Source organism: Perognathus longimembris, chromosome 2, assembly GCF_023159225.1.
Source record: "Perognathus longimembris pacificus isolate PPM17 chromosome 2, ASM2315922v1, whole genome shotgun sequence".
In the NCBI taxonomy this organism is placed as follows: domain Eukaryota; kingdom Metazoa; phylum Chordata; class Mammalia; order Rodentia; family Heteromyidae; genus Perognathus; species Perognathus longimembris.
The window spans coordinates 36,001,365-36,018,003 of NC_063162.1; the positions used below are offsets into that span (position 1 = coordinate 36,001,365).

The following is a 16,639-nucleotide window of genomic DNA, read 5'->3' on the forward strand; positions in this document are numbered from 1 at the left end:
GCACTTTTAGGAGAGAGGCAGGGTTAACTACTGATGCCTGTTATGGGAACACAAGCTGAGAATGGCCATTATATAGAACAATTTATACCCATGATCAAAGCCAATCAGAATTGGCATGGCATGGCATGGCATTACAGCAACCTTTCATCTAAACTTAAACTATAAAACCTTACCATAGATATTCAAAAATGTTTGTGATCAAAGGACACCTGAATTGTTTGTTATGATCATACACAGGAGGTCATTTTATGAAGAAAAATCAGATGTTCAAAAGACCTCTGGTTATAGTCAAAAGACTATTCTCCCATGAGATATGCTTAACATAACACCAGACATACAAGGAAAGTGAATGAGCATGCTTACTTTTCATTCTTTTACATGCATTAGGTAATAAGTATATTTCCTTTTTTGTTTGTTTTGTTTTTGTTGCCAGTCCTGGGGCATGGACTCAGGGCCTGAGCACTGTCCCTGGCTTCTTTTTGCTCAAGGCTAGTACTCTACCTCTTGAGCCACAGCTCCACTTCTGGCTTTTTTCTATATATGTGGTGCTGAGGAATCGAACCCAGAGCTTCATGTATATGAGGCGAGCACTTTACCACTAGGCCATATTCCCAGCCCGTATATTTCCTTTTGTACAGAGCCATCTGCTCCCTCATTTTCTCCCATTTCCTCCCATCTCCACCAACGAGTGGTATAGTTCACGTTCATCAATGTCCAGTGTACTGCATATTTTTATCATTTTTTCTCAGATACTGTGCCTCTCTCCACTTTACTTTTCATTTTGTTTCCTAGGTAGACAATTCAGCAAGACAATTGGTGCAAGCAATTAGTGTTCAATACAATATGAGATATCCTAGTACTTTCATTTTTGATTCAGTAGGACAATAAGGGTAAAATGAGTAAGGTCAGTCCAACAGGGATATATGACTATAAAATGGATCTTGGAGTTAAAAAAATCAGAAATGAAACTGAGGACCAAAAATAAAACTTTATGGAAACTTTAGAAGGATTTGTTTTAATGATGGAGATTCAGTACCCAGATTTCTTATCAAGCACATGTACTTCTGTGAAGACAGAAATGCCTGGAGAAAACACAACATACTTACTTTCCTTAATTCAAATTACATAAAAATTATAAATGCTCTATAAATTATATATAATTCTTAACATATATTCTTAACAGTATACATTTATTTTATGTATATACAGATATAAACATACATAGACATGCATATGGGCACAGATATATGGATATATATATCTATATGTATATCTACAGAGATGTATACATATATAGATATATCATATACATGTATCCATATATGCATATATGTATACCTATATGTATGTGTATATATATGCACACATATATATATATATACATTTTTTTTTTTTTGGCCGTCCTGGGGCTTGGACTCAGGGCCTGAGCACTGTCCCTGGCTTCTTTTTGCTCAAGGCTCTACCACTTGAGCCACAGCACCACTTCTGGCCGTTTTCTGTATATGTGGTGCTGGGGAATTGAACCCAGGGCCTCATGTATAGGAGGCAAGCATTCTTGCCACTAGGCCATATCCCCAGCCCCTATATGCATATATATTATATTTCAAATTTTATATAATTTATATAACATTTACAATTTATATAATTTCAAGTATATACAAATATAGATCTGTAAACATACATCACTTTATATACAACTACACATGTAACATATATACAATATATAATTTCATAGAATTAATCATATGGAAAATATGTTCTAAGATTGAATTTCAAAAAGAATATATTCTCTTTACCAAACTCCAATATTGTCAAAGTAGAATATTTAAAAAGCAAACATCTTGAATTCTTAGATAGCACTAAATGTGAATGTTGCTTGTGACAGAAAATTTAAAAATGAACAAGACTGTCATTTAGCTTCTTTACAAATAAACAGGAAGCTAGGGTAAAAATACAGCAAACTCTTGATAGCAATCAGTACTACAGCAAAGATAGATGAGATTCCTGTAGTTTCCAGGTGTCTTCTTAATTGAAATAAAAGACTCCTTTTAAAAATAAAGCAAAATATCATATAAAAAGAGAAGATGCTATACTTCACAGTATAGAATACATTTAAATGAATATAATTATGAATATGCATTTTTCTTAAATATTAGACACATATTAGAAGTACTGTGTCACAAAGCTTTTGTAACCTAAGATTACAAAGTAAAAGTAAACCATTAAATAATATAAACCATATTTTAAAATTAAATTTTTAAATATAAGCAGAAATTATTTTTATGGAAGACATTAAATACAGATTTTCCCAATATGGCATCTCTTTAATAGGAATTACATTTCTAGAGGTAATATAAAATGTAATACAAAAGGAAAAATTATTAGATATAAAACACATTATGCCTTAACCACTATCAAGCCCCAGTTTTTTCCTGATACAAAATATATCCGTTACTGATAGACTGTGATGGTTTGGACATAAAATTAATCTATCTTCCTCTGCTACATATACAAAAGATCACAGGTAATGGTCTGGCCCCAGCTGGTATTGCTACTGACGGAATTGACTGAAGTCTCTGACTTCAGTGAATTAATCCATAAAATCCTGGTTACTTTGAAGGCTAAGATTTAAGGACCAAGCTTCCCCTGCAGACGAATCAGAGACTCAACTCAATTAACTAGAAAAAAATTAAAAATAAAACTAGAACTGAAGACGTGGGTCAAGTGGTAGAACACCAGCTATGAGCACAAACTAAGCTAGCTTGAGACTCAAGTTCAAGCCATGATACAGGCCACAAGAAAAGAAAAAAAATATTTTTTTCTAAAGATAGAGAAAATAGGACTGGAGGGGACAAAATAGAAAACCTTCTTACAGTACCAGGTATTTTCCTAAATAACAATTTTACTATTATTTTTTAAATTTAATATTCTTAAATTACCTGTAAGGATTTGACCGAGGTTAGGCAAATTCCAAGTTTATAGGTTATAGTAAGAGGAATTGTGGGCTGGGGATATGGCCTAGTGGAAAGAGCGCTTTCCTTTTATACCTGAAGCCCTGAGTTCGATTCCCCAGCACCACATATATAGAAAATGGCCAGAAGTGGCGCTGTGGCTCAAGTGGCAGAGTGCTAGCCTTGAACAAGAAGAAGCCAGGGACAGTGCTCAGGCCCTGAGTCCAAGCCCAGGACTGGCAAAAAAAAAAAAAAGAGGAATTGTGATCTCTTGAGGTTGTTTCAGAGTTGGGCTGGATTGTCTTCAAATAGTTCTAAAGTGTGTTATTTTCAGTCACTGTCACTTTCAAAGACTCCTGTGTCCAATATTCTCCAACAAATTCTTTGGAATATTGGATAAAGTTAAAGAAAGAAGTGAATAAGACTGCTTGTTAGGCAAAATTTGCCTAACACTGAGCAATGTGTATTCTGATTCCTGGAACATTTGACCAGTTTCCTAAGACTGCAGAGCAGTGAGAAACCACTGTGGAGGGAGGCCTTTCTCTGCAGGGGACAGGGTGTAGAGTGTAATACTGGTGACATTAACCAGGGTAAATAATACAACCATATTCCCTCCACACCAGTATCTGTAAAGCAGTGCTAAAATAGCAAGATTACCATGAATCAGGAAGGTAAAGGGTTGTTGGTGGCAAACTATATACAATACTTCTGAGAAAAAAATATTCTGTGATACCCATCTTATACTCTACAAGAATTTTGCTTTGCTATAAATCTACAGTTATACTTGGTCTTTATGGGTAGACACCTGTCAAAAATATTCCTATAGCAAAAAGTCTGAAAGCCCAAAGTTGTCCAGAACATTTTCAGGACTTTACTACACCGTATTTAGGAAATCATGTAAACATTCTCCTTCTCTCCATCTCCACACCTATGCTAATACTTCATTAAGGTTCTCATTTAAACTATTACTTTTTTTTTTTTTTTCCAGTCGTGGGAGTTGGACTCAGGGCCTGAGCACTGTCCCTGGCTTCTTTTTTTGCTCAAGGCTAGCACTCTGCCACTTGAGCCACAGCGCCACTGGAGGCTGTTTTCTGTATATGTAGTGCTGGGGAACTGAACCCAGGGCATTTATTGGAGACAAGCACTCTTTGCCTAGAACTAGGCCATATCCCCTTTTTGCAAAGTAATTTGAACAGTCCACTGCTTATGCCAAGGTTGACACTGACATCTCACACATAGTTCCTTTTACATGTAAATATTATTAGATATAACTTTTAGTATAGGATTCATAGTAATTGTTAATCCTTCCTCACTTTGTCAATTAATGTGAAACTGAACCCTGTTCTTTGCTAATATTCCTATTACAGAAGAATTGTTTCGCTTTATATTTCCAATTGTTACCTGTAAAACTGATAAAGATTTTATTACTCTGGTACAATTAAGGACTCAGCACAGTGGCAAATGCACTCCAATGTTTTCAGAATGTTATGAGACCTCAGTGACTATTATCAAAAAACACCAGCCTGAGAGTTAGGGGGCTCACTACTTTCCAGTAGGTGGGTTCTCATTTTGATTGGTAACTGTCACCATCCCAGAACACAAGTGTCACTGAGCCGCTTTAGTGATTATACACATAAAATGTGAGCATAACACGCAGCAGTGCATAATTACAATCCCTGTGTTCTCTTAAAGTAGCCCTTTCAAAGTAACAACATTCTAAAATAGAGGCTCAATTCTGGTGCCACTTCAGTGTTTTCTTATGACATCTAATTGCCTAAAATGGCTTCAGCTTTTCAGCTACTGTCATTATATCAAGTCTCAGTAAGCAGTAAGGATGGAAGTACTTGTTCTGCTTTTTTAAATGAGTAATTTGCCAAAAACTCATCAGTGAGCAAGAGTTCTCTCGGTTTTATTTCAATATATTAAAATCCATGTGGAGATTTTTTGCCAGAGTAGAAAACTTCTATTGGTTATGGCTTCAGTGACAGGTTTGACTTTATAGCTGTAAGGGTAGTTTTAAAAACCCATGCCTGTAGTCCTAGACACTGATACCCAGACAATCTTGGTTCCAAGCCAGCCTAGGGAGAAAAGCTTGTGAGACTTCCACTTCAATTAACCAGCAAACAGCTGGAGCTGGAAGTGTGGTTGCTCAAGTGGTAGAGCAATAGCTGGGAACAAGCAACCTGAGAATCCAAGGCCCTTGAGTTCAAGCACAAAACAAAAGCAAAATGAAAACATTGCAAACTCACTAAGTCTTTCCTACCTTAGTATCTTCTATTTAGTTTTAAACCCTAGCCATTTGCATTTGAAATTACATGATTCTCACTCCCTAAACTTCATTACTGATTTTTTATTAGTGTTAATTATCCTCTGTCGTTTTTTGCCAAAACTTTGTTAGCTTTTAGAACCATTATATTAGTTTGAATTACCTTTTCCAGTTTTGGTTGTTTTTTTTTTTTTTTCTCCAAACTTTAACTTTGACAAAGCAGGATAACTGTTCTACAATTTTCAAGCTATAATTCAATAGCTATTTGAGAACATTTACATGTTAATTTCATCTATTTAAAATTGAGTTCAAAGGGCAGCTCTTTGGGGGGAGCCTTCCATTCTATCACCCGATACATACTTAGTAAGAACTAATCAAGATTGAGGTCTCTGTTATATATACTCATCTATGAATGCAAAGATAATGCTTATGACAGGATCAGCATCTCAAAAAAACAAAAAAGCTCCACCTATCAGTCACATTCACTTCCTGCCTTAACTCCAGCTTTCTGCCAATTTTGTGTTTGTGTGTGTAGGCAAAAACCATGTATGTATGAAACATTTTTATCACTGAATTCCTATAATGAAGTAGCCATTTTTTTCATTTTCCTCTTTTTTCTCATGTTGTAAATGGCACACTGGAAGAAAAGGTAGATATGATAGTTATCATTAAGAATAATTTTCTACTTAGAACCAATGTATCCTCTCCAGTTACTCCACTGTATTCATTAACCAAAGTAAACAATTAAAGGTAGTTCTACATTTCATTAAAAAAAAACAAACTAATTTCAAATTACTCCTTTAATTGTAGACTAGCTGATCATCTTAATCCATATCTCATTTGTTTAGGACTGGAACAACTTCTGTTCCCAAAAAGAAATATCTTCCTATAAATACATATCCAAAGTATAAATTGTGGTCATGTAATTAGACATATGATCAAGTTGAAATATCATATAACTACATTTTAATGAGAAATACTTCTGAATATGCTAAAATGTTATTTTGAGGTGAAAGTCTGTGAAGATTTCCTTAATAGCTATAAATTCAAATTAACTAAGTGGGAAATTATACCCTACAAATATGTCAGTTCAAAAAGGCTTCAGAACTAATATTAAAAACTGTTGATGCTCTAACTAATGCCTGCTGGTTTACAAAAGGCTTAAAAACAAAGTGTTTCAGTGAAGCATGTTTGTTAATTAATAGATTACAATTCCAAACACTGTTCATCAGAGTCCAATATTCTATGTATCAAAAGGGTCATTTAAAGACTGGGCTGAGAATAATAATAAAATCAATTTATTTAATTTCACAGTTCACTAGTATTTCAAAACTTATGCATAAGGAAAAGACATAAAAAGGCTTAAAAAGGAAGACAAACATTTCAGTACAAGTTACTTAAGTCCTTTAAGATTGTATTAACCTCAGGAAGGCTCTGAAAAGGGAGAAAATTAACACTGTGTGAAACCAGGTAATCATTCTATTTTCAAAGTTAGCCCAAATTTCTCAAGTACTATAGCTAATAATTCTATACACTTCTAGATACTCAATTTACTTCCCTTTAGAAGAATAAGTTCATGAAAATAATGCCACAATAAGATACAGAAGCCCACTTCCACATTAAGTTCATACTGATGACACAGGAAAAGTATTTATTTTTAGGGACACTTAAGACCTATGTAGATCACCAGTGCTCCAAGAACTACAAGTCTGGTATTATAAAGAGAAGCATGAAGGAAACTTTCTTGTCATAATATTTAATAGGATAGGTAGAGAATTATGAAGCCAGAGTTTTAAAAGTTTTATATATTTCAAATTGGTACAGAAATAATAGAAGGCACTGGCTTTGCTGGAATTATTCTTTAGGAAAATCAAGAATTGCCTGACAGAAACACATGACATAAATATCAAAGATTCTCAACAAGTTGTGATACTGGACCTTGAGCAAGGTTTACTTCTCTCATATTGTTTTGGGAAAGTAATACAACTAATAGTATTTTTAAACCTATGAACACAACAGATTCACAGAAACTACAATGTAATTTAGAATGAATAAACTCAAAAGAAGGTGATATTAAAAAGCTTTAGAAAATGTAGCTGATATCAGAAGCAGATATTATAAGGGAAGTCAAGAATATTTCTTAAAAGAGTCCAGACATCCTGAGCTCCATTTCTGCTTGTATGTGCCATCAAGGATTCTGCTTTATCCTTCATCTCATTCGTGCTCTTTTTACAAGATACTTTGGAAGTGGATTCTTTATAGTGTTTGTTTTGTTTTTTAATGTACAAAAATAGATTTTATGTTCTCTTTCTCTGTTAAATTAGAAGTTCACAATCATAATGTAAAAAGGAAAAGCCTGACGTATTGTACTTCAAGATGTTTCCCTGACGTACACAATCTCCTTGTAAGATATAAAACTGCATTGTACATCAGTCTTCTCACCAATATTAAAATAATTATTATTAAAGTATTTTAGAAGCTTAAAATATCAAACAAAAAAAGAATATTTCTTAAAACTTTAGGCTAAAAAATACTGAATTACTGAACAATTAGTAACTATAGATACAGAAAGCACAACTAATTACAAGTAAAAGCAGACTCCAAAGCATTAATAACACAATAAGACTATTGTGGAGGATGTTTGTAAGTAGCCAAGGAGAACATATGAGAAAGTCCTGGAGGGCTTGGATCCCCAGTACCAAAAAAGAAGACAAAAAAAAAAAAAAAACCACACACACAGAGAAAGTCCTGGAAATCTATTACATAAAACGGTGACTATAGTCAATAATGTATTGCATACTTAAAAACTGCTAAGAAGATAGAGTTCTTTCACAAATATCAGTATATATACATCATAAATATACATATTTTCATGTCAAGTTTTCCTTAATAAAGTTGAAAGGGGAGAAAATACTATAGTTTTTAAGTGGGTAGCTGATTTCTCATGAACAACAATGAAAACCAGTTAACTGGGGAAAATACCTTTAATATATTAAGTTAAAGTTAATGTCTAAAAATAAATTCCTGAATAATTTTTTGTTCTGCATTCAAAAGAAAATGTATGCAATATATGATATATACATTAACCAAGGGAAATCAGGTGGTATTTATTTTAGATGGTGATGTTATTTCACATTAAAACAATGAAAAAAGAAGTGCAAAATTGTAGATACTACAAAGCACCATCCAGATAAAATAATGGTAAAAAATCTAAGTTTGAGAAAATAAATGGCTAGAATAAGCTGAATAAATGTACTAGGTAAGACGAGGCCACGGGGTGCCAGTGACTTATGCCTGTAATCCTAGCTAGTCAAAAGGTTGAGATTTGAGGATTATGGTTCAAAGCCAGCCAGGGCAAAAACATCCGCGAGATTCTTATCTCCAAATAAGCATCAAAATGACAAGTGGAGTTGTGGCTCAATTAGAAGAGCCTTGAGTAAAAATGCTTAGGGCCCTCAGTTCAAGTCCTAGGACTGGCACCAAATGAAAAAAAAAAAGGATGGTCCATTAATCAACCTTCTAAGCTTCACTTTTGTTTAAAATCCATCTTATACACAATTTAGATTTGTTCAATGAAGGCTAACCAAGCAAAGAGGTACCAATCAATAAATAAAATGAAGGACATAAAACTAACAAACAAACAAGTATATAAGAAACATTTACAAATACATATAACAATAAAGAAGCGTTGAAACTCAAGTTCAATTCAAGGGAAAGATGTACAAGGAAAAGGCTAACTGAACAGAGTTCACAAAGATATATTAACAGTAACAAATTTCAAGTCTAAAAGGACTACACAAATGCAAAAGTTCAGTTAAGAATAAAGATACAAATGCAATAATATATGTACCTTAATAAGGTGGCCACAAATAGTGTAAAGCAAACTTAATTAAAGTATAAGGAAAAATAAAACAAACCCATTGTTAAACTCAGAGATTTGCACACACTTCTCTCAGGAGATAAAATATGCACTCTACAAAATAAATAAAACATCAGACACAAACTTGAAATACACATTTGCGCCAAACCCACATGGAAAAGATTGAACAAAGATCACACCAAAGCTACAACTGCTTCTCTTCACAAACTTTTTTACTATATAGGTGCCATTCAAGCAAATTAGAATAAACTTGTATTACCTTCCATTAAGTACAGTAGAAAACATCACAATTATTTTTAAAAACTCCTAAAGAAACAATTACAGTAGAAAATGTCACAAAAGTCTGTAAAGTATAATCTTATATGTTTATTTGAAAAAAAAGCTGAAATACAGATTATCTTCTGATAAAAAAAGGAACTTACAAAGGAACTTCTCCATGGAAAAAACAGAAGATCCCACTGAACAACAAATAAAACATATAATAGATTATAGAAGCAAATCTTTGAATCAAAGTGAATGAGTAAGAGTGATCAAGGAAATATAATGCACACAAATCAAGGAAGTATAATGCACAAAAAGGTATCAGGACATTCTAAAACAGGTTAGGGAACTCACTATTGTATGTAGCTACTTGTATTCATATGAAGGGTCTTACTTGGCACAAAGTAAGAATCTAACAACCACATGCATCAATAAAATTATCTTTTCACAGCTAACCACTAACATAAAGGATTTTCTTCCCTAAATTAAGCTCACAATATCTGCCTCATATGATTTGAGTAAACAACTAATGAGGACACTCATTCTCTTTCCAATCATTCATATCAGTGCAGCTGCTGTAACGTTACCTAGCTTTTCAATAACCATTATTCTTCCCACCACCTTATGAAAGTAACAAATAGGTAACAGAGACAGATGGAGTTTTTAATTGAAAAAAAAAAAACCACACAAAACAAAAAACCACTAGAGATTGAAATGGTCAGTACTCAAGTTCACAGTCCACTCTGCTGGAGAAGAAAGAAAGCAAGAGTTAGTCCTGGAGGGCCATGCATGAGAACAATGTGCTAAATTTCAACCCTTCAACTACAACACACACTCATTCCCACATCCAGTCTCCATTATATACTGGACAGACAGCAGATCTCAAATACAAAATGAAGTAAACCAGAAGCCCCCTTTTTTCCACACCTCATCAGTGACATCAAACCCTGAGTTGGACTTTGATCTTTACCTAGGATCCTTACCCATGCTCCTATCCAGGTACCTTCTAAAAACTGTGGGCTTCAGACCTCAGAGAAGTAGGGCCTAAACGACTGGTCATATCAGCTTCCTAACTTCTCTACCTCCCAGTCCTCTCTTTCACTCATCCTGAAGGATATTATGTACCCAGTGTTCTTATCCTGGGACTGAATTAACTAACAGTCTTACCCTTAAGGAGATGCAGGTGCTGGGGAAGCTCCTGTGGTAGCTTTGTCTTCAGGGATGGAGGATTTGCCCTGTAGGGTATACAGCAGTTGGAGAAAAGTCTGGTGCCTGGAAGGAGGATGTAAATGTGAAAAGAAGAAATTCAGACGAATTACCTAAGTTTTTAGTGCACATTCCCAAATCTCACCTCTGTAGTTTGTCTTGTTCCTGCCCTTCTTGCTGTTTTAGAGTTCCAAGTTCCTGATTCAATTGCTCAAGCTGTTGCTGAGTTGCTATTTGCCGCTCCTTTACCTCTGCAGAAATTTCTGCCAGACTCTGCAGATTCTTCTGCTACCAGGAGTGGAAGAGCAACATGGCTCATCAAATGATGCCTTACACCCATCTCCCGATCCCTCCAGGTTAATCTAGTTTGGGCCTCAAACGAACAGGGAGAGAGGAGAGGGGAGAGGGAGAGAGAGAGAGAGAAGGAGGGAGGGAGGGAGGGAGAGTGGGAGGGAGAGGGAGAGAGAGAGAGAGAGGGAGAGGGAGAGAGAGAGAGGGAGGGAGGGAGGGAGGGAGGGAGGGAGAGAGGGAGAGAGGGAGAGAGAAGAAAAGGGGCAGGGGAGCAAGAACCTATGTACTTTAAAATAGGAACACCTGTTGCAGCTGCCGCTGTTTTTGTGCTGCTCTGAATTTTTCCATGGCCACTTGTTTCTGCTGGTTAGAAAGGGAAAATGACTTTTTTTCAGGTTTGGCTTTTGAAGAGAGCAAGTAAATACAACCCAGCTTATTCATCCTTTCCTCTTTCCCTTCTTGCCTTTCTCTCCCTCAACTCAAGTAACCTCAACTCAAGTACCCTAGGTGCACCTTAGCCTGGAGCTGTTCAAAGGCCTCCTGGAGCTGGACTCGCTTCCTCTGGGCCTCCTCTGCTCGGGACAGGGTACTTCTTATGGCCTCCACGTGCTCCTGGTAGGTGGCCTTCAGCTCTTTCCATTGTTCCTTGGCTGCAGTAGCATTCTGTCCTGAGGTGAGCACCAGGAATGAGAACATGAGTAAAGCTGTCCTCTAGCTTGCCTCCCTATAACTAGGCCTCAGTCCCCCCATTAGCCATATACCAGAATTAACATATCTCTCTCCTTAGCCACCTAGCCCCAGCCCCTATCTCAATCCCTAGTCTACTCACGGCTCATGTCTTCAGAAAACAAGGGGTCCAAGCCGTGGGAAGTATCCTCCTGAGCCAGGAAATTCTGCAGGAAGTCTAGTACCTGCAGCTGACTGCAAAGTAGCTTGTCTTTCTTTCTGGAGTTCTGTTTAAGAGGGAGGAAACAAGGAATATCCTTACCTACTTGCAGTATAAGCCAACAAGGTTGCTTTCCATAGTCCCAATAATTCAACAGAGGATCCTAGGGCTAGCTCCAAACTTCTGAAAACCTGGGGTCCATATCCAACATACCCTCACATATTCAGCCAAGATCCGGGCTGGCAATTCTATCTCTTCTTGCAGACCCACGGGTTCTAGCACATGTGCTGCTTCATCCAGGACCCTGGAGGTGCAAGGAAACAGCAATGAAATGTAGTTACACACATGTACATCTGAGGATGTGTGTGTCAATACTCAAAGTATTACTCTGATCAGTTTGTACAAGTGCATGAAGTGCCACCAGTCTGATACCAAGTAAGTCCATGTTGCATACCGTACTGTCATGAGGAAAAGGACTAAGAGATGGTAAGGAGGGGAAGGAACTAAAAACAAAGTCAAAGAAAAAATAACGAGTGTTAACCTTGAGCAAAAAGAAGCCAGGGACAGTGCTCAGGCTCTGAGTTCAAGGCCAGGACTGGCAAAAAAGAAAAAAATAACTATTGGGTCAAAATCTGAAGACATGAAGGTATGCAGGAGAAGGGCAGACAGAATAAGGGCAAAGCTCTGTGGAGCTCGGGAGCCCTTCTAGCAGAGATCACTAGTTGTGAGTCTGGGTGTCAGAATATCTGAGAATGGGCACCTGACAGAGGGCTCTCAAGGATGCACACAGTGGTCTCGGGACCTGGCAACTACTTCTTCAGACTGGATCTGCCCACTGCTTCGGGATAAAAGAGCTCACAGCGGGTGGGATGCAGGTGACTCAAATCTAGAATCCTTAGCTACTCCGGAGGCTGAGACGTGAGGAACACATTTCGAGGTCAGCACAGGCAGTAAATTCCACAAGACTCCAGTTAACCACCCAAAAGCTGGCCGTGGAGCTGTAGGCAGCTCTATCTCACCCTCCAAAACACAGCCCACTTGGGAAATGTGTTGGGAGCAGCAAGACAGAAATTATAGTGCCCTTCTAGGATGGCTCTGGGATGTGCATACTACTTTAAGAACACGTGAAAAAGGCTATGGATAGACAGGAACGGAACTGTCCCCTTCTAGGGCACCTCTGGAGAGAGAAGGGGCGACCGGCCCTCGGAGACCAATACTCCCGGCGCGGGGCCTTCCGGAATTAAAACCCTGGAGACTGAGGTCAGAATCAATTCACATCGGGGTCGAGCTCCAACAGCTATTCAGAGTCCCTTCCATGGACTAAAGCCCATCTCAGCCAGCTCCCAGCTGCCATGCGGCAACAAATACTTACTTCAGCGTTACCGCTTCCAATTCGGTCTCCGCGGCGTCCATGGCTGCACCGCGCTCAGCTGCCCTTAGTCTGTTTTGGATTCACCTGGAACTGCGCGCCAGAACAGACGATTGGCTACCAAGTTTGGGGGCGGGGATTAAGGAGCGTTCAGCGCTCTGATTGGTAAATTCCGAATCGCCGCCCGCGCCTCGACGCAGGCGCAGTTGTAACTAGGTGCTGAGGCGGGCTAACGCCGTTCAGGCGCATGCGCAAAAACCCATACCTGGTGTTGGAAACCGGAAGTGGGTTCTGCAGGCTAATAGCTTGCAGAGGCTTTCTGCGTTACAAGTTCTAAAAGTTGAAACTTTTTCCTGAGTTTCTCATTTAGAGGAAATGACAGTCACGCTTCATTTTCAAAAGTTACTAGTGCAAGTTGGGACTGTCTGCTGAAAAGCTGAGGCGTAGGGAACCGTGAGAGTTGAAAGCTTAGCTGCTTGTAAGACAGGGTGGAGGAGAGGGGAGCCAGACAGCGCCCAGTGCTTGGCTTTGTTTCTGAAATCTCGTGGCTGCAATCGTTTTCTGCAGAATGTCTGAGAAGGGAAAGAACTCCTCGGAGAGGAAGCTCGGCGTTCTGCAGTTTCCTTGATCACTTGCTTGCACACACATCAGCATCTGAAGAAGTTTCACCAGAGGTTTTTAATAATGCCTGGAGACTGTACAGAGTAAGAATTAGTAACGTAAATTAGAAAGTAAGGTAGTAAATGTAAGTTAGTAAGAACTTTTACAACCTACAATGTGTAGTAGTTACTAGTTACCGAGCTTGACTAAGTGAAAATTTATAATGGAAAAAAAAAAAAAAACTAGTCACTGGTTAGATCTTAAATAAATCTCAGAATCAAGAGATAAGGTCATCAAAGCAGTGGTTAAAACTAGATCCCATAAGTCCAAAAAGATAAAGTGACTATAATCAAAGAGATGATAAGAATGTGTTAAAGGAGGAACTCTAATTTTCCTGGTGGGAAGGTAAAACCGTTCATATGCTTTGGGAAACAATTTTCACAGCTCCTAAAAATGTAAACCATAATTAACATGAAAGCCACAGTTTCACAACTACATGTATCCAAAGAAAAGAAAGCATGTGCAAACAGAACCCAGCACAAAAACTTAATAGCAATATTATTCTTAAACACCCAAAGTAAAACCAACGTACCATGATCTAGTGAATGGAAAAAAAAAAAAGAACATCCTTTTAATGGAATGTTAGTCATACTGTGGTAAGAAGACATGATAAAAAAAATTAAAAAACAAAGAACCCAGAAAATGATTCATAAACTTTTCCTGGTGCTTTCATTGTAAGGCATCTGGGTTGTTTCCATAACTTGAATATAATGAATAATGCTGCAATGAACATGCTTATTCAAGTTTCACTGTTATATCCTCATTTATATTCATTTGGATAAATGACCAAGAATGATATTTTTGGATCATAGGATAATTTTACATTTAGTTTTTGGTGGAACTTCCAAACTGATTTCCATAATTGTTACCCAAGTTTAAAGGGCTGCCAGCCATAAAAGAAGATTTCTGGAAAAAATACTGTGTTTAATTTCTTGATATTAATGTTTTTGTTTCTGTTTCAGTCAGCTCATTAAAGGAGTTACACGTAAATAAGAGCCAAGATATGGATAATGGCATACATTTTTTATCAGTAGTTCATCATATAAGAAATTAGGAAATGCTTCATTGTCTAAAACATGGATTAGACAAATTACCCAATTGCACTGAGGTTTAGTATGATTTTCAATCTTTACCTTTCATAATTTTCTATCTTTTTTCCAGTGCCATCTTGATCAGTAAACTTAAAACGAATTTTGGTTTACACTGAAACACTTTAGAAAGGCCATACCGGATGCCTAGCATTTAGTTCAGAAAGCTATTGCTGGTCTTCTATGAACTATGAATCAGAAAGTCAGTATTAATATGATGCTAGCTACAGTGATTCTTTGCTGGAACTTACAGATCAAAAGAATGTATTTTGTTTTAGGAATGATCCTCATGTTTAGCATCTAAATTGCAGATCATAAGACAATTCTTGCCTTGGCTTGCTAATTCCAGATGGATAGATTCTGACTTATGCATTTCTCAATTCCCTATCTAATCTGTCATTCCTCCAAAAATGCTCAGCAGCCATGCAATTTGGACACAGACTATTTGAACTAAATTACAAGGCTCTCCTGAGAGGATGTCTCACTAGAAGCAAATGCCCATGAAAGCCTATTCAATCTTTCTGATTACAGTCTAACCCTCCAGCTTTCTAGCTTTTGTTTTCTGGTAGTAATGAACTGAAATGCCATGATGAAAGCCAGAAAGCAGGAGATTTGTTGTGGTTATTTGGGTTTATTTCAACTGTATTTTTTTGTCTTTTTTTTTTTGGTACTGGGGATTGAACCCAGTACATTGCACTTGCTTGCCAAGTGCTTTGCCACTGAGCTGCATCCCAGCCTAATTATTATTATTTATTTGAAGAATTAAACACACACATACTTATAATGTTCCCAAGGCTTCCATCTCATTTTTAAGGATATAATTTCAACTTATTTGTATAAATATTTCTTTTTCATTTCAATAAAAGTATCTGCATTGTACATAGTTAAGCTAAATGCTATGTTGATTTGGTTTTACCATTCAATAACCATCACAAATCACACATGGACAGCTAATTAATGATAGGTACTATAAAATGTAAACATTATAAATCATACTAAATATTAATGCACTTGGGAAATCAGTCTAATCCATGTTTGACCCATTGGAACATTTCCTAAATTCTTCTATGATGGATTTCCTCTATATAGTTTATGATTGGATTGGAACTTGAGTTCCTCCTATCTCTGCTTCCCAAGTGTTGAGATGATAGGTTTGTGCCACTATGCCTGGCTATGACATTTTTATATCATGAGAAATAATCAGTGATTCTAAAACGTACTAGGTACCTGTGAAACAAAATTGCGAAAAGTTAACTAACAGCATTTATAGAAATGAAAGAAGCATAAAAGGAAAGAAAGTGGTGTTGGCAGTAGTCTAAGCTAATGAATACATTGCATATTGGAAAAAGAACACTGCTTGTGTTAGTAACGAATGTAGAATTTGAGACAGTAAATTTAATTGTATAAACATATTTCCTGTGTATAAAACCTGGTCTGTTAAGCTTCTAGTTGCAGCTCTCTTGGCAACATGCAGTCTCCTTGGAACAGCCTGGAGCAGTAGGAAAAACTAGTAATTCAATGGATTGGTGAAAAACAATATGGGATTGTATTCATTTTGCCCAAACAATGGCATATGTTTGGTATATGTTAAAGTAGTGAAGCTTTCAAAAATGAAAGGCTAACAGAGATTTCACCTGTGAGCAGCTGGTCACACACTTGGTTTTCCAAATATGTTCACACATTGAGAGAAATCCATGTAGTGGCTATGACTTTGGAGCATCAAGGACAAGTACATCAAATCTAATGTGCATCCAACTATTAATGCAGTCTGTGCCTTTGTT

At 37.0% G+C, this 16,639-nt stretch overlaps 1 protein-coding gene across 4 annotated transcripts; it reads right to left on the reverse strand.

Annotated features, from left to right (window-relative positions):
* Window positions 1-5,465: 5,465 nt before the first annotated feature.
* On the reverse strand, window positions 5,466-13,185 carry Zwint (ZW10 interacting kinetochore protein). 4 transcript variants are annotated; one of them, XM_048335456.1, is made up of 8 exons: window positions 13,114-13,185; window positions 11,955-12,045; window positions 11,685-11,808; window positions 11,369-11,523; window positions 11,159-11,215; window positions 10,710-10,852; window positions 10,505-10,630; window positions 5,466-5,478 (listed from the first exon to the last, which is right to left on the reverse strand). In XM_048335456.1, exons 1-7 carry the CDS (start codon window positions 13,152-13,154, stop codon window positions 10,528-10,530), a joined length of 714 nt encoding a protein of 237 aa, XP_048191413.1. In that variant the 5' UTR covers window positions 13,155-13,185; the 3' UTR covers window positions 5,466-5,478; window positions 10,505-10,527. The 4 variants fall into 4 exon arrangements, with proteins under 4 accessions (XP_048191413.1, XP_048191419.1, XP_048191406.1 ...); XM_048335462.1 differs by lacking the exon at window positions 5,466-5,478 and adding an exon at window positions 9,437-10,104 and having other exon boundaries at window positions 10,526-10,630; window positions 10,710-10,849; XM_048335449.1 differs by lacking the exon at window positions 5,466-5,478 and adding an exon at window positions 9,437-10,101 and having other exon boundaries at window positions 10,526-10,630.
* Window positions 13,186-16,639: the final 3,454 nt, after the last annotated feature.

Coding starts and splice junctions, on each gene's coding strand:
- Zwint (XM_048335456.1), bottom strand. CDS start 13,154: ATGGACGCCGCGGAGACCGAATTGGAAGCGGTAACGCTGAA. Junction 11,524..11,684: donor GTTTTCTGAAGACATGAGCC/GTGAGTAGACTA, acceptor TGCTCACCTCAG/GACAGAATGCTACTGCAGCC. Junction 11,216..11,368: donor TTGAACAGCTCCAGGCTAAG/GTGCACCTAGGG, acceptor TCTAACCAGCAG/AAACAAGTGGCCATGGAAAA.